Source organism: Onthophagus taurus, chromosome 1 (genome assembly GCF_036711975.1).
Source record: "Onthophagus taurus isolate NC chromosome 1, IU_Otau_3.0, whole genome shotgun sequence".
Classification (NCBI taxonomy): domain Eukaryota; kingdom Metazoa; phylum Arthropoda; class Insecta; order Coleoptera; family Scarabaeidae; genus Onthophagus; species Onthophagus taurus.
The window spans coordinates 17982472-18005933 of record NC_091966.1 but is presented as its reverse complement, the minus strand read 5'-3'; the positions used below and the strand labels follow the sequence as shown (position 1 = coordinate 18005933).

The window sequence follows — 23462 nt, the reverse complement described above, 5'->3', positions numbered from 1 at the left end:
CGCCGATTGTGCGCTTGAGTGTCTCTTTCAATTCCTACATTTGAAATCATCTTAAGAAAGGACCAAATATCTCAACTCACTTATCTTTAGATAACTTAAAAATGCTATTGTTGTTTTGATTATTATTGGACTATGAAGATCTATTTAAAATTTACTTCTCCATCTAAACGACATAAAACGGAAAACTTTTCCAATTTCATATTCAAATGTGCTAGAAACGACCCGTTTTACTATCAGCAGTAACGAAAACTCGTATAACGTCTATGGAAAAGTGGATTATAATATTTTAATCTCCGTGTTCGTAATGCGGTTGTTATGTTTTATGTTGAAATTTATTTCATAAAGAATATAGAAACTATTCTAAACTTTTTATTAAAGGAACGGTACATTTTCGATGACAAATTCAACACAGCTTGGGTAGAATTGAATCATGTTTTGATAAACTCGTATTCACACGGGGTGACTGTTTGAATAATAACTTGGCAAAAGGTCGCATATACCGTACCGAATTTTTCAGTTTCAATTGAATTAAGTATTCCGCGAAAGGTTGTCCTAACACGTTTTAATTTCGTAGAAAATACTGAAGGGAATCGATTTTTGTAAGCGACACGAAAATTCAAATTTACATATAATTTGTAAGGCTAATTTTTTTTGTAATATTTTTTATATACATGGAATCTACATACATTTTTTTAATTCGAATTCTGTGTCAGCTTATTGATCTTATTATACACAATATTGCTCGACTATCAAACATACCAATAACAAACACCAATAAATCATAATAGATGAAAATGTGTTCGTGTATTTACAACTCTGTTTTGCAATAATAAATAACGTATTGCAATTATCGCAAGAGGTCTATTATTGACATACATGTCACTTTAAAAGCTCGGTGTAATTGTACTATTTAATTTATGGTTTAATAAATTTGTACTCAGTTGAGTTTTATGTCGACCCGTGTCGAAGTTAAAACGTGAAAGTGAAATTGTTTTCGCGTAAGTGAGTTATTTGTTATTTGGGGTTGAGCGTTTTCGTTGAGGGACGAAATCGAGAATAAAAAGGAAACAAACAAGTTTTTCTCAAAAGAATAAAGTTTGATTTATTAGTAGGCCCAACGCCGAACATTTTGTATTCAACATTTGCCCTTCGGACGAGAGATTTACGGCACGGCTTGTGCATAAGGGAATCAGGAGGCGAGACCAAAGCAATTTAAACAAAAGCATTGTAGAGATATTTATACATATAAAGATTTACTTTGGACAGTTTACACATTACAAAGATTAATTTCAAAAACAGAAGATATTTATAAAAATTTTTAAAAAAGACAGAGCTAAATTTTTCTTGAAAATTATAGCGCCTGAAAGAAATGAGGTAATCTTTTTATAAAAGCAGAACGGTTTCTTATGAATCCGTAGTCTGGAAGATTTATATCGCGTTATTTACGTAATCCGGTAATTTATTTTCCGCTATTCTGTCAAAAACGTTTCGCTGATCTTTAGTATATTTCTGTTTTCTATTTCGCCCCGTAGATCTTCAACATTTACCGCTGTCACTGCGAGAACGTAATTTGCGAACATAGCTGCCAGGGTCGAGTCGCGGTTTCCAAATCGACCAGATTTTACCCTACTATTCGGGGAAGTTCGTGGCACGACCGCGTATAAATTATGTATTTAGCCCTTAATCCACCATTCGACCGGCGCTGATTTATTATCCTCGTGTATGTGACACTACCAGGTTCACATAATAGCTGTCCTGTTCACGGTAATTACGTTTTAAAATTATTTGGCCGTCATATGAGATAAACATTCTGAATGTAAGACAATAATTACAAAGTATTTCGGTCGTATATAATTCGTAATTTATTAACTTTGTCTTTACCATAGTATAATTTTTTATATTGAAACTAAACAGATAAGAATCTGCATTTTGGAATTTTATCTTCATGTGATACAAGAAAATTGATCATTATAATATTTAGCCGTCGCATGTTTCATAATTTTTATACCACTCAACTTCATTTTCAGAAAACGAAAGTTTAATTTCAAAACATAAAGTTATATAGGTACAGGACATATAAGGAGCTTTTTTACAAAATGCAACAAGTCACACGAAGTGCTTTTTGAGAAAACCAGAACGGTTTGTGACTATGTTATCCCAAATGTAATGATGCTATTTTCGTTTTTATATGTTAGTTATTGCATTAGCCTTTTTAGACACAAATAATTACTCATGAAATATGCTTTATCGCTGAGAATTCTCAAAAAACCTTGGATGTGTTGCATTTTTGCGTTTTGAAATGCAAGAAACCAAAAATTATCTTACACTGTAAGAAAACAACATTACTTTAAATTGACAACAACGTAGCGTAACAAAACATATATTCGAAGTGGAAAATGCAAATTCTGACATTGATTAAGACAAAAGTTTTGGTTCACAATCATGACATAACTGATCGTCGTCATCATGTTGTTCAGTAAAGATAACGTGATCCTTGAGAACATCAAAATCAAAATTTTATTTATCGTCCCTTATCCCGTCTTCCCCAAAACGGTTCTTTAGTAGAACATCCACGGCCTTCCCTTTATCCCGCTAAATTAATCTTACAGAATCCAGTAATGGTAACTCGACGGCGTTTAACTTTTTAAGGAGTTTTACTAGTGTTATAAAAGCTTTTGAAAGATCTTCAAATCTGTAGTGCATCTCACATTTAAATTTAACTTGACTTGGATTGGACTTATGTAAATTTCTTGAATAACATCTTTTTTTCGCTTGGTCCTTCAATCTTTTTAAGAGTATCCAGCAATGATTTCATATCATAAGCTCGCCAATCTATTCCAAATTAGTGTACTTTTCCAAATTTTTTTGTAAATTTCGTGGTAATGTGCAGGTAAAAGAATTTCTGCATGCCTTCTTAACTCCTTTTCAACTCTTCCGAAGATCCTATCTGCTGGGAGATAGGAATGGCCAATCACTGGAAAAGCTACTTCGATTTCTTTAAGGTTATGTGGTGAATGCGTGTAAAGCCACCAGTAAAATAGATGGATTATATGGTTATTTTTATTTTGGCCACAACAGCCATCAGCAAAAAATCTAATTTTTCGTACACCAGCCCAATCATTACTATTTAAAAAATGTTAAATTACCGAACCAGTTGAATTCGAGCCCCTGCCGCAATTATGTTCAACATACATGTAAAAGTGAGGTGACGAGCTTTTCAAATTAAAAATACAAAATGCATACATTCCAATCTGTGGTGAATAGAAACATTCTTGAATAGGAAGTTTCGGGAGTTGCTGAACCTGTTGTAAATCAAAACAAAATGTTATAGTACCTGCCTGGCTCTTACTCCATGTACTTTGAGATAACACAATGATTTATTTTTAACTTCTGAACACTTTGCTGATAATGTTTTGTGCTTGTGACGTTCGCAGTAACTGCAAATATTGGTTGCTGGTGAACCAAACCCTAAATTAAATTTTGTTGAAAATATTTGTGGAAAAACGATTAGTTTACTTGAACGTGGTGGTCCACACTTTCGTTATACATTTTCACCATTTTATTTATGACGAGCGTAGGACTCAACTATAACCTCTTGGATTTTGCCCTATTGTAATGGCTTTTAACCCCTTTAAAGTTTCCTATAAGTCCGTGCCAGCATTGATATTTTTTGCATTCTATAAGATTCCATGATAGCGCACCTCCAGAAGTTTTTCAAAAAAAGTTCTATAGACCAAGAACGCATAACAAGATAATTTCTTACTTTCTATCATATTTGAAAGTGGTGACGTTTCTTGGTAATGAAGTTTTTGCGTTCACGATGTCTCTTTGGGTAATGCACTTCTAGTAAATGAAATAACCGTACATCCTGCTGTAATTGATCGTTATCGTTATAAACTGTCTTTTTGGTTTTTATTAACATTTGTTTTGGAATATCCTTACATTGAAATTTCTTGTTATTGGAATGTACACACTTTTTATCAATCCACCTTTCTAAGTGTAGGTCTTTTGGTTTGTACCTTAAATAAAATCCACAATCAAAACGTACAAAAAGGGGTTAGCAGTAGCTTTGACCAGATTTGACGATGTATAATATTCTACTGCCGACAAAGCTCGTAATACCATCTACAAGCCAATTTTTTAACATGTGGTTAACATGTGCATTTTGTAAAAAAGCTCCTATGTATCTCAGAACTTCAGGAAATCAATAATTTAAATAACTCTATTATATGGTGACATCTGCTTGCCATGTCGCAGCCTCATATCTTTGTATGTGATTATACGCACGAAGACATCTCACCGTGAATGTGGATCATCAATACTTTTTATAAAACGTCCTCTAAATTCTGCATGTGTTAAAAATCTGTGGGAATCAACTCGCATCAATACAGTATTCTGAACTTGAAGTTGATTTGATATTTCGAACTTAAAGGTACTCCTAATATATTCGTTCTATAGGATTTAACATGGAACTATAAGGAGCTTCAACGTGTCTGTTTGACGTTCAACATGTTTGTTCTCATTTCTTTTTTCTGGATTCTAACGAATTTATTGCTTTTTACAGATTACTCATTTTTTCTACATAAGATCTGTTTTTTAGTGTATTCAGCATCTTTTCTTTCTTTATTTGTTTTTCGTCTTTATCTGGCATTTTTGTGCTACATTTTCTATCATCGTTTTGATGCTTTCAAGCTGTAGACAATAACGAAAGTAATACAGGCATTCTCATAACATTTAAGTTTCGTGGTTTCTGACTGCTTTGCTTTCTTCCATTCTTACAAATCTCGTCCTGTACAGGGTGTTCCAATTTCGTTGTCCGCATAGGCTATCTCCGAAACTAACAGAGATAGAAAAAAAGTAGCTTACTTGTCATGATCTCGTTTTTTGAGAAACTGCTAATGCCGAAAACTCCGAACAGATATCGTCTTTTGTTTTCGCCCTAGCGGCAAAAATTGAAAATTTTGCAAAAACGATAATTGCGACTATTTCATTCATATCGTTAACAGCCAATAAGAATTGGCGGTTTTCCGTCAATTGCGAGTATTTCAGCGGTTATTTGGCCGTAACCATGGAGAACGATAATACGAACCTTTGTATTATCGCTGTAATACGAACCTTTGTATTATCGCTTGTTTGACATTTAATTAATTTCGAGACATCCATGCATGTTTCCATAACAATCAATGTAATATATTAAAAAAATATAAAAATTCTAAAAATATGTATATTTTTTATTCATGAAATAGTCTAGCCATATACAACACGACAATCGAAAATACACGAATCTCGACGTATTGCCTTAAAAAACACCACTCGACCTTCGGTCTCGTGGTGTTTCAGGCAATACGTCTCGTATTATCGAGTATTTTTGATCGTCTTGTTGTATAATATATGAATATCTCACTTATTACCAAAGATGGAGTATTATAAATAAAACATTATATGATATTCTTTTCCCATCTTTTATTTTCGAGATTTTAGAAGTAACTTTATTTTTTTTAATGGAAGCCATTGTTGGCTATGACCTAAAATAATTTGCTATTTTCTTCTGATAACAAATATATATATAGTTTGTTGGGTATATTTCTTATAGTTATTGAATAATTAACAAAAATTCTTTTTGTTCTATCTAAAAGTAATGTATTAACTTGTAAAATCTCGAAAATAACGAATAGGAAAAGAGTTGTACCTAAGCTACTGAATTATGAGTAAAAAGTTGCCTATACAATGTTTTAATTCTAATACTCCATCTTTGGTAATAAATGAGATATTCGCGTTTGTCGTTTTTGCAAATTTTTCAGTTTTTGCGTATAGGGTGAAAACAAAAGACCATAGCTGTTCGGAGTTTTCAGCATTAGGAGTTTCTAGAAAAACGAGATTATGACATATAAGCTACTTTTTGCTGATGAGGGAGGAATAAATGACTGTGATTCGGAACCCTACAAGGAATTTAAAGATAATGAAGTGAAACTCATTGATGTTATACTGGATGTCGCCTCCTACATCAAATCTTAATGAACCTTGATTTGTTATAACTTGAAGATTGATGACTTGAGTAACAAAATAAGGTTTGCTCAGCTGTGGTGAATTTGGCACAAGCTTTCCACAAAGTATGATATGAAGAGTCGATCTAAAATATTGAAATGTGTTTCCTGTCCAATATTTAAATATTGATGCTATTTCCGGATTAAACAAGCTTACTCTGATTTGAGAAAAATCCAAGTCCCACGGGGTGTGTATTGGGACCGGTCGTTTACCAACTATATACAGCAGACTTGCCTACATGAAAATACTGTGGTAACAACAACAGTGATACCGAAAATTACAAATAGCTGTTGCCGAAATACAAAACTGTAATTAATTTAATATGCCACTTCGAAAGTGATAAAAATCTAGTACTTCTACAAGCAGTGTTAAACGATAAGTACTTTGTTATGTAAACGCAGTGGATTGTTATGTAGAAACAAATAGCCTCATTAGTGTTAATAGACTAGATTCCTATATTTCATTAAAAAAAGTATTTGCGGTTTTACCTTGTTTTTTTGCTCTTATTTTAGCTTGAGTTTCTCTTTTCTGACGTATTTCTTTCTCCTCCACTGATACGGCTATTATACCGTATCGTATATTATATATGATACTATGTCAAGGTATCTTACACTTTCTTCTTGCCAGAGAATGAATTGATGACTCATATAGCAGCTGATAATTTTTTTTTAATCTTGATAAAATTATTCTTTCCTTAACATATTTTTTCTTGAATGGGTTTTATTAGATTTCGTGCAGCTTATATCTATTAAAACAAAATAGTTTTATGATTTCTTAAGTTATTTAAACAACATCCAAGCTGATGATTAAGTTTAGTACAGACGAAAAATTCGGAGAGTACCGGAAAAAGCAATAACAGGTAATGTTCGTAATGGCACTCGTTTCCAAAGGGCCAGGAGACTAATAATTTGAAGAATGAAGAACGACTTCTAAAGAACGTACTTGTAAGAAATGGTTATAAATCGAGAGATGTCCAAGGGGGATAATAAAGGGAAGAAGTTACAGGCAACGAATGCGGTAAGTAGTCATTCTGTTGGTTTAATTTGCCTTTACACTGCTCCACTTCTCATTGGATTAGCTATCACACGGCTTTTATACACATTACTTTGTAAACTCCAGCGTGTTAGTGTTCACGTTCGCAAAGTAATCAAAATTCAAAATGATAACTTTACTTTTAATGATCAATTAATTTTAGCCCATTTTAACTCTTTACACTCCATTTTTGATTTATGCTACTAGTTTATAAATAGTTTTGATTTATTTTTGTTTATTATAAACATTACTTAAACATTTACTTGTTTACTAATGAGACAGATTAAGAGCCCATACAGAAAGATTAGAAGCGAGTGACGTTATCAGATCGTTGTTACGAACTTCCAGTGTGTAATCATTTCATCATTTTTATTTTATATCTACTTTTATCCGTGAAATGTATACAACCAGCGTTGATGGTGATGGATAGATTTTTAATCTCTTGCTATATTACTGCGGATTTCAATTGTTAAATGTAGTTGCGCCATTAAAAAAATATACATAAATATATTCATTTTGAATAGTATACGTAGTGGAGACAGTGCTCTGTAGGGCTACGTTTCGGTTTAAAAGAATACACCGTAAGAACTATAAAGGAAAATGAGGGCGCGATTAGAAACTCTAATTATTGCTGGGACAAAATTAAGTGCTCTTACACCATCATACAGAAGATACATATAAAACTGAAAATGGAAAAAGCTCTCGTATAGGATATGTCTCAAAAACTAATATTTTTTGAAGTTATATCTTCTTTATTTATTTATTTATATAGCAACAACAAATATATCATTTATAACAATAGAATGTATAAAAATAATAACTGGGTCCAAAATTAAATCTAAAACAATAACAAAATTACTGGACTACTGAATAGCAAATATTTCGATACATTTTAGATCAATTAATTAATGATAAAAATTTAATAGTTGTTGATGCATGAAAGAAATTTTCTATTTTAAACGACTGCATTAAACCTGCTTATCCGGATTACATGAAACTGTCAACATTGAACGCATGTTGGAGATCCCTTTAGCCAGAATGTGTAAGAAATAATACACATTCTAGCCTTCTAATACGGTTCAATATTCTAACATAATAGCTTTAGTTCATGAAATAGGCGGAGAAAGATTCGATAATATAATGTCTGCAGATATCGCTGAATTACTAGTGAATAAAGCACTTACCGATGATGAAATCTTTAGTTCTGTCCTAGAGATTCTCGATGTCAGAGAATCCAGTGAAAATGACGACGAGGTTCCTTACCGCAGATCTAATCAATGCATCGCTACAGCTGGGTGCTAAATAGAGCGTTCATTTTCGTAAGCATGATACTATTGAGCATATATCTACCACACTTCAACAATGTCAAGTTAAAGTTAAATTATTAATGGGCAGTCATCAGGAATTATATAACAGTCTTATAAATTCGGCAATAGAAAAAATTTTATTCGGATTTTCGGTCAGCAGGAATTAAAAGAAAACAACTTTTTAAAATCGCTAATATTTCGATTGTTAAAATTACAATCTTCTTCAGAGCATTTTATTGCTAAAAGATATTACAAAGAAAAAACGTAAGTCAAGCCACTATATTTTAAAAAACAAAAATGTAACTTACTTGTAACTCGAAGTTGCGTAAAATCTCGGAAATCGTCAAAAATGAATCGATCAAAAACATTATTAAAATTTTAAATTCAAAAAACACATTAAAATTGAAAAATTAAATATCAAAGTTATTAATAAAACGTGGAACAAATAGACGCAAAATGCACGACTGTCAAATGTAAAAAGGGAAAACCCGTTTTTGGAGTGAGAACACGATTCCCAAAAATTTTAAGATGTACAGGGTGGGCAAATTTGGGTGTTATTATAGGCTATCTCAGAAACTATAAGAGATACGAAAAAAGTAGGTGCCATGTCCCGGTCTCTTTTTTCGAGACTAATTCAATCCTGCAAACATCAAACCTCTATCTTCTTCTGTTTTTAAGTTATAGCCAAAAAGTCAAATTTTCGCGATTTCAAAAAATGCTCATATTTCGTTTATTTTTCAAATTATAGGAATGGGGTTGATACGTTCTTAAGACACTTTTTTAAGTGGAATATACTGCCGTTGAAAAGTTTTAAATATACTTGATGATTTTTGAGATATAACACAAAATTGTGTTTTTTTAAATACAAACTATACTCGATTATGATGTTAAAGAAAAGAGCATATTTTTAGCTTTCCAATGATGTATCGCACGCATAATGTTTCTGCGGAAAATAAGCGTTAATTTTCAATTCGAAAATAGTAAGCGCTAATGCTCAAAATTTTGATTATAGTAGGCGGATCCGGACAGTAAATACTACCTAGTGGTTATAATATATGGTTTTGCACGAATATGACAGAATAAAGTTGGTTGTGTACCATTATTCAGGATAAGTTGGTTTTGTACCAACGAATAAAAACTTTGAATAGTTAATTTAAATTTCTCAACATCTTATCCCTGACTTTGTTTACCAATAAAAAATGATTAGCATTTAAAGTTTGTTTATTAAAAATACAAGAAATGTATTAATTAATGAATAATTAAATATGCACAACTTGAGGAACTAAAGAGTCATAAACTGTCATCTTCTTCTACTCAACTTACTGGTTGTAAGGTTAGAACAGTTCGGTATCACGAATGAAATCTTCGGTAGTATTTTCCCAGTTTTCCCCAAACATAATATGTAGAAGTTTTTTGATATCAGCAATCTTTTCTTTTGAAATTGGGTGAGATAGAGGAAAATTAGGAATCATAAACTGGGAGTGGACTTTCCATTGAAACACCGTTTGAATGGGGATATGAAGACTTATGTATCATCTTCAAAGCGGACTCCAATATATTCTATATTTAATTTTATCGTTTTCTTTAAAGATAATGCGGAACTTCTTAAACGGGAAACTCGTTTCGCAAAATTTATGAATGAAATGACAAGTAAACTCACGTTGCTATAGTAACTAAGTAGTATTTAGCGTTTTCCTCGCCTACTATAATTAAAAATTTGAATTTTAATCTTTAATATTTTAAAAATTGAAAAATAACGCTTATTTTCCGCAGAAACATCATGCGTGCGATACATCATTGGAAAGCTAAAAATATGCTCTTTTCAGTAACATCATAATAAAGTATAGGTTGTATTTAAAAAAATACAACTTTATGTTATATCTCAAAAATTATCAGCTATGTTAAAAAATTTTCAACGGCAGTATATTCTACTCAAAAAAGTGTCTTAAGAATGCATTAACCCCATTTCTCTAATTTGAAAAATAAATGAAATACGAGCATTTTTTGAAATCACTAAAATTTGACTTTTTGGCTATAACTTAAAAACAAAAGAAGATAGAGATTTGGTCTTTACGGGATTGGATTAGTCTCGGAAAAAGAGACCGGGACATGGCACCTACTTTTTTTGTATCTCTTATAGTTTCTGAGATAGCCTATAATAACACCCAAATTTGCCCACCCTGTACAGTGTACAGAGAAAATTCATCAAACATATGAGCGTTAAACAAAAATAAATTTAATTTATAAAGAATCTCTAAATTTCTTAACAATAATAAATTAACTCAAAATAATCAATATAAAAGCAATTAAAAACTTAAAATAGCATATCATTGGAGAAATTTGAGGTGTTATTAGGATTGGAACCTTGTAAGTTGCGTGAATTATTATGGTTAAACCTATCTAAGGCAAACAAATAAGCATAAATGTTGCTAAGGTTCTGGGTATCTGTTTTAAAATTTACAGCATTCTGTGTATAATTGATGTGTACCATCTCCAAGAACTGCCTATTATGATAATTGCTTTCTGAATCCAAGATTTTTACATCCTTAAAATCAAACTCATGTCTGCACTCCAAAACGTGTTGGGATAAAGCATTACTGGACTTTTTTAGTCTACAGTCACTTGCATGTTTTGAGATTCTACATTTTAGCCACTGACTGGTCTGACCAACGTACTTTCCATCACAACCCTTGCATGAAACAGTAAATCAAGTTGGATCTAAAATTATCATCAGTCTTATCCTTAAGTTTAGTAAAATGGTTTCCTAATTTGTTATCATAACAATCAATGATCTTTATGTTATCAATACATTTCAACTTTTTCTTTAACTGGTCGCTTAACCTTCCTATGTATGGAAGCTTTCTGTACGTGAAGCGTTCTGTATTAATTAGATCTGGATTAGTTAAACTGATCTGGTTGATATTATTATGTGAATACGTTGAAAACAAAAGTCTGTTGACCAATTTTAGAGGATAACCATTATTCACAAAATTTGTTCTAAGGAAGTTAAGATTTTCTTGTAAAAACTGATCATCTCAAATATTCGAAACTCTATGCTTCATGCCGAGAATGGTGGAAATTTTATGTTTTAAACTGTGACTAGAAAAATAATTCAAATAGCGTCAAGAGTATGTTGGCTTGACGTACCAGTTAAATTGAATGACGTTATTCTTATTTCTTATCATTTTTGTATCAAGGAAAGAAATGCAGTTGTCTTTTTCGATCTCAATTGTGAACTGAATGCTCGGATGAAAACCGTTAAACAAATTCAACGTTGAATCTATATTATCTTTATGTATTCGAATGATCAAATCATCAACATACTTTTTGATAAAACTGATGCGAAAACCCGAGTTGTTATTAACCAAAATCTCATTCAACGCGAAATCCATCATCATCAGAGCTAGAATCGGTGATATTTTAGAGCCCATAGGGGTGCCCTCTATTTGATGTTAAATTACATTGTCAAAGGTGAAAATTGAAGTATCAAAAATAAGTTTCAAGCCAAGCAAAAAGGTGTATTTGTCCCATGAACAATGATCAGCAATCAAATGCCATTTTTCCTCCACAATTCTGTTAACCAAATTCAACGGAATAACAGTAAAAAGGCTAACAACATCTAAAGATATTAACATGTGATCCGGAGGTAGGCTATAGCATCTAAATTCATCCACAAATTGAAAGGTGTTAGTAATGTTGTAGTTAGTTCTATTATTAAAAGCTGAACTCAAGATTGCAGCAATGGGACCTGACAAAGCGTACGATGCCGCACCAATCGATGATATAATCGGCCTCAAAGGTGTCCCCTCCTTATGTATTCTTGGCAAAAAATATGCTTTAGCAAGGATTGAGTTATTGGTTGTTAGTTGTCTCTTTTCACCGATGTTAATATACTTCTTTTCATAAAGTAATTTTACAAAATTATTAATTTTGTTTTGTACAGAGATCAACGAGTTATTATTAAGAACCTTGTAGACATTAGTGTCACTTAACATATCTTTGGCCTTAATTAAGTAATCGTCTTTGTTAAGGATGACAGTGGTGGCACCTTTGTCAGCTTTGGTAATCATCACTGAAGGATTATCCCTGAGAAAAGTTTTTGTTTTTTTTACTTTTAATTCCTGCTGACTGAAAATCCGAATAAAATTTTTTCTATTACTGTTCGCGTTGTTGGTCGATGATACTTCTTGCTGTATTATAAATTCGAAACACAACGATCGTTATCAAAATTTGTAACTAGAATCACTAAAGCAATAGATTAACTTGAGAACGGAAATGCATCTAAAAGTGATAGTAATTAAAAATTAATTTTCGTATGTGTCTGTCTCACTAAATAATGATTTTTTGATTATTTTTATTTAATTTATATGTATTTTTATTTTATTTATAAACAAAGTTTTAAATAAAAGCAAATTAAGAAAGATGAATGCCTACTTTAATCATAACATGAGTAAATGTTATCCATTTTTATCACTTATTAATAATTTAAATAAATAGAAACAATTGTACTTAGTGATAATATTATTTATTCGATCTTAGAAGAGAGAGATCGAATAAATAATATTATCACTAAGTACAATTGTTTCTATTTATTTAAAAAATTTAATCATAATGTTTTAGCCGATTCTTCAGATCTCGGAATCTCTCTCCTATTTCATACAAATACCGTATCTATAATTTGTTTTTTATTTAAATCAATTGTCATTGCCAAATTTTTATAAAAAAACGGTCTGTACCACCCTAGATACCATGTTCTATGACCACGCTTTATAATATTTTCCACTAAATAATAAGTAAGGTTGTGTATATTCTAAACGAAGTTGTCACTGATTGTCACTTTAAAGACGAAGCCACTAATCTCTCGTCACTTGGCTAATATTTACGTTTTGAAATTAAAACTCGTGAGCAATATATTAAGATAACATAATTAAGTGCTATAATTAAAATTTGAATATTGTTTAAAAATCAGAATTACTGGAAGAATCTGAGTCTTCCGCTAGTTGGATGACGACAGAAGGTAAATCAGTTATTAATGAATTTCCCATTAATGTTGTCCAATCTTTTTTAATTAGTTCTTCACAGTGGCGAACACTATTTGCCCACATCTCCGGAGTGTAATGACCAAGAGCGTTTTGCCAAGTCTCCTTGACACGACAGATCTTTTTCTCCGAGCTGGACTGAACATGTTTATTGTAATAAGTTTTTAAGAACGCCCAACATAGTTCAATGGGATTATATTGGCAATTGTATGGAGGAAGGCGAAGAACAGTATGGCCATGGTCTCTTATTAATTTGTCAATTTCAAAGGATTTTTCAATTTGAGGCTTGTAATAACGGATTATTTCCCATTACGATTTTTTATTTAAGGTTGGTTCAAACTGTATATTATGTTCAGTTAACCATTTTTTCATATCATTTTTTTTGTGCAGAAACTTGGAGCTTTCTCGATTTGATTTGAGTGATATGGAGCATTATATATGATATGGAGATCGCAATTTGGCAAAAACCCTGACGAAGTGCCTGCGTGCAAGATTGTAAATCTTTTTCCTTCGCCTTCTGCTCTTTGCGGAATACCGAATCTTTCATTTTCATTTACCCATTGATAAACTTGGGTGCCATTTTCGTAAATACAAGTTTCGTCAAGAAAAACAAAAGTATACTCTCCGGATTCTAGGTATTGTAAGTATGTCTTTAAAAATGTAATTCTTTTTGAAACTATATGTGGTTGTTCAATTAACACTTTTCTATTGCTAATCTTTTTATATCTATATCCCATAGATTTTATAATTTTATGTAATTTTGATCTACCATTAATAAAATCACATTCATTTCTTGCAAAATTAAGTAAATCATTAAGATTAAAATACTGTTTCTTTTCATGCAATTTTTGTATTTGTCTTCCTAACTCTACTTTAATAAAATATAAATTATTATCCGTTTTGTAGTTCATTTTACAACGCCCTTGTGTTTTTGGTTTTTTTACAGTTTGATATTTTTTGTAGGTTTGAATCATTTTAAAAACCGTCGTGCTGTGAACCTAATACAATTATGTTGAATATAAATTTAATTTTAAAACTCAAGTGCAATACACATACATCAAAAATACGTGAAGCTTTATCACATATATATTTTAAATTCGTAGTTGGTGTCTCCGTCTGTACTTCTTCACAATACCTAATTATAGAGTTTTTTTCGCGTTTAGACAGTTGACATCTCGTTCCACCCTTTCTTAACATTTTTATGGTGGATTTAGCAGCAAAAAAATTATATGAAAATTGTTTTTTAATCAATCTTAACAAATTTGATAGACAGTGGTGGCACATAATTAAAGTAAAAGTCACGACATGCGCTTTTACTTTCAATACCAACTTGACGACACTTTGACAATTGATTTAAATAAAAAACAGATTATATATAACTATTGCGACAAAAACAGAATTGAGTGTATTTAGTATATCTATATGAGCAAAAAAAGACATGCAGAAGTTGGTATCCACTTTCGAACAAAAATATCCAGCTGAAATTGTTAGCGGCGAAGCTCTATCCCTTTATTTGTGATAGACAATAAATTTATAAAAGCTCAGTAAGCAGCTTTCCAACTTTTTAAAGCGCTTACACTGATAAAATCCATAGCTAGCAATTAATTACTTAATACAAAAAAGCTTGTTCTTCAAATAATGTAATAATAACGTAATATATTGATAATAGTTATTTATATTACAAGTGGACTAGACTAGTCGTAGACCGAGTCGTGTAATCACACGAGTACTGTAATTATGCTCTAGCCCACGTGTGATATACAGCATTTTATCTACGACTGTTAAAAATTACTAAAAATCAAATTTCTTTAAAAAAGTCTTTTTGACATTTATAAAAATATTTTGAAATGATTGTTGACAATTTTGATTTGTCAGTTTCAACAACATGTTTACTCATCTGGAATAAGTGTTTTGAAATGTAAAAACATAACAATTAATGTTTATAATAAATAGTATTGTTTCTCTGTAAGTAGATAGCACTTTTTCTTTTGTATTGTTACTCGTTTCAATAAATTAAGTCTGTTCTGATTAGGCTAAAAATGCGTTACGTAATGAAACCAGTGCGGTAATGAACTTCATTACGTAACTCAAATCACCTCAAATGAGTGCGGTAATGATGACTTATCTAAGCAGTCGTATATAAAATATATTACGTTATTATTTATTTAATTAAATTCTTCGGGTTAATATGCAATATCATGCATCCATGATATTGGATGCAATAACTTGAATTTATTAAGACTTTACAATTATTATTTCATTTATTACCCTTTTTATTGCAAGGTATTTTGAGTTATTCTTTTCCTTGTTTAAATCGTTTTCTACTCTTTTCTATATCGAGTCTCTATGTGCAATACTTCAAATAATCTTTTTCCCATATGGCTGGGTATTTTATCGCAATATGTATATTTTCCTGAAGTATGCAGAGAGAACGTACTCTTTTATATAACTGGAATAAATCAAAAAGTACTTATAGCGGTTACACTTCGTTTCCAAAGCATAACGATATGTTTTCGTTTCTACATAGAGAGAGACCGAACCTGCCCGTTCACCCTTGTATTTATGCTGTATAAAATTATAACGAGCGAATGCGAAATTACGTTTTCGTCCCTACCGGTTTGAAAATGTTTTTTATTTTTTTGGATGGGTTCATTCGATGAACTCGGAGAGGAAAACGAACCGGGACAGTGACTTATCGATCGTCCTGTCGATTTAATTTAACCTGAAATTTTAACATGGTAAAGCCTTACGTGCTCGAAGCAAATTGAGTTTTTGTTAGGGAAGGGCGATCGCATGCATACCTACGAGTCGCTCTCGCCTTCCTGTGGTACTTAAAAGAGAAGAGAACTATCTCGACGAAGTCGCTTTAGTTCGTCGGAGCTTCAAAACTGCACCGCCTCGAGCTTGGTTTGTCCAAGAACATAGCGTCTGAACATTTAACTAGATTACTGTCGAGAAATTAATTTCATTTTTAAAACTCCCGTCATACCTCGAAGGCAGCTTACTTTTCCAACGAACAAACCAGTTAAATTGCAATTAAAGTAGTAGCAGTTTTATTACAAATTTTCTGTTCTAGTTATTGACTTAACAGCTTTTATACTATTAAATAGACACTTTTTTAAGTATAACTTTTGTAATTTGATGTTTTGACGTAACCTTTATAGTCGTTGGTGAATAAAGTGTTATTTAGTTAATTTGAGAGTAAAATGGATATGATTTTAATTATGTTATCTATTTTTGGATCACCTTTAGTAATATAGATGATACAGCAATTGAAGTAGTTTAATCGATTAAATCTAAAACGAATTATACACAATTGTGCAGGGCTGTTGAAATTGTCCGGACCTGGATTTCCGCAGATTAACTCGGAATTACTTGGCACCAATTTGAATAACTCGGAATCACAGCCAGAGCACGTGACAAACCGTTCCTATAAAGTCCATTACGCGTTCTGTAATTCGAATAGAACATCACGGTGACATATTCTATTATTATTCTATTGAAATCGAATTTTCTATTTTTTATTGTCGAAATTCTATCGTCGAAAAAGCATAAAAAACAGATTTGTACCTATTGTTGCCTTCAGTCACAATTAAATAAATGGGACAAAAGGTGTTCTTTATAGAGCTTTTGTTAACCCAACTACGTCCAAATACAAAGTGGTTTGATTAATCACCAACTCTAAAAACTTTTCATCCTTTCGTATGAAAAGCAAAGTTTTGAAAGTAATCATGCTATAATTGAAAATTATTGTTCAAGCTCCGAACAATTCAAGAGAAGCAAAGATAAGCAAAAAGATTTCGTCGATAATACTGTTTATTTAAATAAAATTGTTTTATATAAACATTTTGTGATACATTTTGGCAACATCCTGATAGAAAAACTAATTTTTAATGAAAATCAATAAAGTATTTAATATGATAAAGAAAAATTCTTTTACAACATCTACCACTACAATTGTAAATCAAATAAGATTTGTTGAAAAGTTTTGGCGTGTTACCAAAACGAAGTGTTTTACAATTCAATTTCCGGAGTTTATAGTGTAAATGCACGCCCCGGCGTTTGGAGACGTGGCAAAGAGCAAAATGTCGTCGGATGTCATTTCCGAATAGAATTTCTTTTTCAATGTGGACATATACTCTTCGACGTTGTCCGGTTCGACGAGGGCCACTGCACATCCTCCCCAACCAGCACCGGTTAAACGGACTCCTAATGCCAGCTCCGACGACAGATCCACTAACTTGTCCAGTTGTGGATGGCTACACTCGTATAAATCCCGTAAACTCATATGGCTTGCAGTCATCAATTCACCAAGCGTTTTTAAGATTTCCTTATTAGATTTTTGCGAACAATCGCATTTGCAATTCTCAATAAATTGATCTACACGTAAAGACTCTAAAATAAATAAAAATAAATTGAATAAGTAAAATTACAATTAATTTTTATTAATACCTTGAAAAACATGTGCAGCTCTTTGTTTTAACTTAAACATCTCAATGTGCTTCGTATTGGGCGTAAGGCTAATATTTTCCAGTTCATCGTCCAGTATTTCAAGCTCTTGGAGAACCTCCTCTTTGGTGTAAGGTTCTTCGTGGAACGTCGATTCGACTAATTCGGCCATAGTTTGGAGGTCGGCGCCCAGCGTCTGTTGCAGCTGTCCGAGAGTTTTTATTTCGACCCAGTTTAAGTTCTTTTGTTTGGCCATTATCTGGGGTGCAATGTAAATACGAGCCAAGTTAATTAAGAGGATTCAAGAAGACGAGAGGGTCTTGAACGAATGGTGAATGGTCGCGGTATTGATTTTGAGACAATTTAATTAGGTAAATTGGACAGGGATTTTGATGGAACGTTTTTACCAGACTAATGGTGGTGTTTAATTTGAGAATATTAGTAAAAATTTACAAACAATATATAAATTTCTAAGGTTGCCATTAAAAACAAGGGTTCAAAAAGAAAGATAACGTGTAATGGAATACAAAACAGGAAATGATTAGGAAATTTATGTAATATCGATGCGTGCAATTCGGAGGTGCATTGCACCTACGAATTGAGGACATTCGATAATGTTGATCTTGCAAATTAGTTTATGTTTAATTCGAATAATATAAACTTTTAAAATTTTAGTCTAGTATATGTAATCGTAGAGTAAGAATGAATAAATAAAACGTTATAACGAAACAATCTTTCAATTCTATCACTGTCTAATATTCAATTTATTCAAATAACCATCAACAGTTAACACATGGCGATCCTGCATATTAAGAACCAAAACAACTAATTAAAAGTAAATCTAAGAAAAAAGAAGAAGATTAATTCAACAAAATGGGATACAGTCTAAAGAAAATAAAGAAAGAATAATAAGTCAAGCGGAAATTCTGGAGGAGCAACGTCTGGATTGGATAAATCGTTCACCACATCGGAAATTGTTTATGCAGTAATTATAATTCTTATCCTGATTTTTAAGTTAGAGAAGAGAATTCGGTTAGAAGTTTCTAGGAGCCAAGAATTAGTGTCTATGCGCGACAATGTTGTTATTGCTTTATGGAGACAGTGGATAAATTTAAAAAAGTTTTGGAAGAACTTAAGGTAAATAAGACAAATATAATTAAAGATAATCAAGAAAGAAGAAAAAACTTAGAATTAACTCATAACAGATTAGCAGATATAGATAAATTTTCAGATAGGTTAGGTTCATTAAAATTAGAAACAAGTAAGGATTTTTCAAATTTAGACGTTTTAGATAAAATAAAAGAGTATGTTAATAAAATAGATAATATTATTATAGAATCTCGTAATATTCTTAAAGATAGGTTAAAAATATATTCGCGATAATTATGTAACGAAAAAATCCGGTACAACACTTCATCAAGCTTGACAGCTAAATAAATCGGCAACTGAATTTGGTCAGGAAATCGAACAATTGCTGAGAGATTTAACATTATCACAGACGGGAGATGATGACAATCTTTTAATATCCTTACGCGTAGTAAATGAAAAAATAGCAATTAATTCTTGTTGTAATGGTGTTAGAAACCATGATTTGCGAACGATATTAAAATCAAGAAATTGTAAATCATTAAAAGATGTGATCTCTGTGGCATTAGATGAAGAACAGAATAAACCGTCATCTTCTAATATGTCTTATTTCTACAAATCCTCAAGTAATAATCAAAGGTTTCCGTTTAGATCAGGTCCTGGTAGTAGAAATAGGGGTCAAATAAGGGCGCGCCGTCCTTTTAATCATAATCGCGGTGGAAATTTCAGAGGATCATATAATCAATACGGTAATAGTAACCAAAATAATCAACCAAATAAATCAAATTTAAATAATTTTAACCAAAACGGCAATAGAAGTCTTTTCAGATTTCAATCGGGTCAACAGTTTCAACAAAGTCGAGAGAATGTTATTATTGACTTTTCTTTTAGACACGGGTGCTACTGTTAGTATAATTTTTTCAAAATTTTTAAATGGTGATGAAATTATTGATAAAAGTCGTAACATCGTAATAAATGGAATTGCAGGTTCCATTACTTCATCTGGTACAGTAGATCTTTCACTTGAATCAAATAATCACATAATTAACTATAAATTTTTAATAGTTAATGATTTAGGATCAGGTATGAATGGAATTATTGGATCTGATTTTGAAACATTTTTATTTTCTTTTTAGGATAACACTTCAAAAATAACAATTAATATAGAATCTAGTTACAACAGTTTTACAACTATCCCTCCACGTTGTGAAATAATAAAATATTACTGGGTAAATGAAGCAGACGATTGTGTAATTTTGCCTAACGAAATTACTGAAGGTGTTTTTACAGCAGGAGCTATCGTGGGACCAAAGTCTCACATGATTCCTGTACGTATTTTAAATACCCATCATAAAGAAATTAAAATTCGAAATTTTTTACCAAACACATGTAAATTATCCAAATTTTATTTATATAATTTTGATGACAATCGTAATTTGGTAGATAGAGTAAGTAAATTGTTAAATAAAATTGATGTAAAAGATTTAAGGAGCGAAGAAAGAAATTTGGTTCACAAAATTTGTGCGAAATATGCTGATGTGTTTCTTTTAGAAGGAGATTCGTTAACAGTGATGAATATTGTTTCAGAAAGCATTAGATTAAAGAAAGATGCAAAACCTGTTTATATTAAATCCTATAGATTACCTCATTCACAGAAAGTTGTGATCGATGAACAAATTCAAACATGATTGCAAAACGGTATTATTGAGGAAACCAAATCAACTTGGTCTTCTCGTCTTTTAATTGTTCCAAAAAAAACGGACAATTTTGGTAATAAAAGTTGGAGAGTAGTGATTGACTGCCGACAGTTAAATTCAAAGGTCGAAGACGATCGATTCCCGTTACCAAATGTGACGGAGATTTTAGATTTCTTATCGGGAGCGATTTATTTTTCACATTTAGATTTATCTCAAGGGTACTACTAAGTTAAATTAGATGAAGACAGCAGGAAGAGTACACAGCTTTTACTACTAGTAAGGGTCAATATCAAATGACCATGGGGTTAAAAACTAGTCCAAATTCCTTTTCAAAGGTTATGACTATAGCTATGTCCGGATTAAATTATGAAACGTGTTATGTTTATTTAGATGTTCTCGTAGTATTTGATAATAATTTAAGCAATCACAATCAAAATTTAACAAAAGTTCTTAATAGACTTAGAAAGATTAATTTAAAATTGAACCCCGTAAAGTGTAAATTTTTGAAAAAACAAGGTTTATATTTAGGACATGTAATTTCGTCTGAAGGGATTCTTCCGGATCCAAGCCAAATTACTGTTGTTAGAGATTATCCTGTTCCAAAAGATTGAAACCAATGTAAAAGATTTTATTGCTTACGCAAATTATTACCGAAAATTTATTCCAAATTTTGCAAAAATTGCTTATCCTTTAAATAAACTAACGCGAAAAATGGTAAAATTTAATTGAGACGAACAATGTCAAAAATCTTTTGAAACCTTAAAAAACGCTTTGGTTAGCCCACCTATTTTACAATATCCTGATTTTAGTCCGTCAAACGAATTTACATTAACAACAGATGTATCTGGTTATGCGATTGGTGAAGTACTATCAAATGCAGATAACAAACCAGTAGCATACACCAGTAGAGCATTAAACAAGTCAGAGATCAATTATGCAACAATAGAAAAAGAGCTTTTAGCTATTGTTTGGGCTGTAAAACACTTTCGACCATATTTATATGGGAAAAAATTTAAAGTTTATACTGACCATAGACCCTTGACATATCTTTTTGGAATGGATAACCCGTCTTCTCGGTTGATAAAGTTTAGACTCGTATTAGAAGAATTCGATTTCTCAGTACATTACGTTAAAGATAAAGACAATTCAACAGATGATGCTTTATCAAGAATTGTTGTTAATTCCAATGATTTTAAAATCTTAAAACCATGTCGGAGAATATTTTTGTAGTTATAAGATCGAAACAAAAATTAAAACAAAATTTGAAGTGGATGAAGGTGTAAATGACGAAACTGATGAATGAATTGGCCACCTCGGAATCGTTGAGTTATTGAAACCTCCACCAAATTCAATAGAATTACGGCAATGTAACAATAAACGCTTAATGGAATAAGATAAAGTAATTTATGATAAAAAACTTAAAATAATTTTTATTAAGTCGAGTTCTCGATCAATTCTTGCCTTCGAAGCGGTGTTGAGAGATTTGAGTCACACTTGTAAAATAAATAATAATGCGCACATATTTATATTAAATTCTCGAGATAATGATGAATTGATTAAGCGATTGTCGAAAAGTGTTACTTTACTAAAAGAATTAAAATTACAAATAAACGCAATCAGTAAAGCAAGTTATATCGATTGTAAGCAAACATGTCAGTTGATATTAAATGATTTTCATATTCTTCCGACTGGGGGACATGCGGGTATAAATCGTATGTATGCTAACATTAAACGGTATTATTTATGGGAAAATCTAAAAGTTGATATAACAAAATTCGTATAAAAGTACGAAGAATGCCAACGTTATAAACATTCGATACCTCATAAAGAACCGGTAACAATAATAACAACAGCATCATCTGCGTTTGAAAAAGTTTACTTAGATTTGGTAGGTCCGTTAAATCAGGATGATGATGATAACCGGTATATACTAACAATTCAATGCGAATTTACTAAATTCGTAGAAGGATACCCTCTTAAATACAAAGAATCCGAAACTGTGGCGAGATCATTAGTAAACAATTTTATATTAAAATACGGGATCCCAAATGAGATTGCTACAGATAAGGGAACTAAGTTTTTAAGTCAGGTGTTCAAAGAAACAGCGAAACTACCAATCCATGGGTGCCATAGAAAATAGTCATCAGCATTTAGGATCTTATTTAAGAATTCAAACATCAAATTTTTCAGACACATGGAGCTCGTGGGTACCGTTTTGCTGTTTTTCGTATAATAACAGTGTACATACCGAGACAAAATACACTCCTTACGAATTAACTTTTGGAAAAGAGAGTAATTGAAGAAATTGCCAAGTAATATCTTAAATAATAATAATCAACCAATTTATAATTTTGATAATTATTGTAATGAATTAAAATTTAGACTCAAATCAGCATGGAGTAATACAAAAGAGCAGTTAATTGAATCGAAAATAAAACGAAAAAGTAGGTTAAATAGGAAATCTGATATTGTTAGTTATAAATTTAATGATAAAGTACTATTAAAAAATGAATCAACAAATAAATTAGGCGCATTGTCCAAAGTTCCGTTTAAAGTAATTAAAGAAGACACTCCAAATGTGAGATTGAAAATAAACAATAAATTAGTTACAGTGCATAAAAATCGAGTGAAAAGATATTTCAAGTGAAGACAAATAAAATTAAAATTAAGTGATTTAAGTGAAAATTAAATATAAAGTGGAATAGTTATTAAGGAGATAGTTATGAAAAACGGATTAAAGATAAACTAATGGGATCAATTTTTTCAATAAAAAAAAAGGATGAAGATGTAATGGATACAAAACAGGA

General features: G+C 31.4%; 1 protein-coding gene across 1 annotated transcript in view; it reads right to left on the bottom strand.

Moving 5' to 3' along the window:
• Positions 1-17221: 17221 nt before the first annotated feature.
• The window catches only part of LOC111424620 (N-acetylgalactosamine kinase), a 47716-nt gene continuing 41475 nt past the window's right edge, over positions 17222-23462 (bottom strand). The window contains exons 6-7 of the mRNA XM_023058233.2: positions 17876-18131; positions 17222-17818 (exon numbers count right to left, since the gene is read on the bottom strand). Of these exons, the coding sequence (XP_022914001.2) occupies positions 17445-17818; positions 17876-18131 (630 nt within the window). The 3' untranslated portion in view covers positions 17222-17444. The remainder of the gene's footprint in view (positions 17819-17875; positions 18132-23462) is intronic.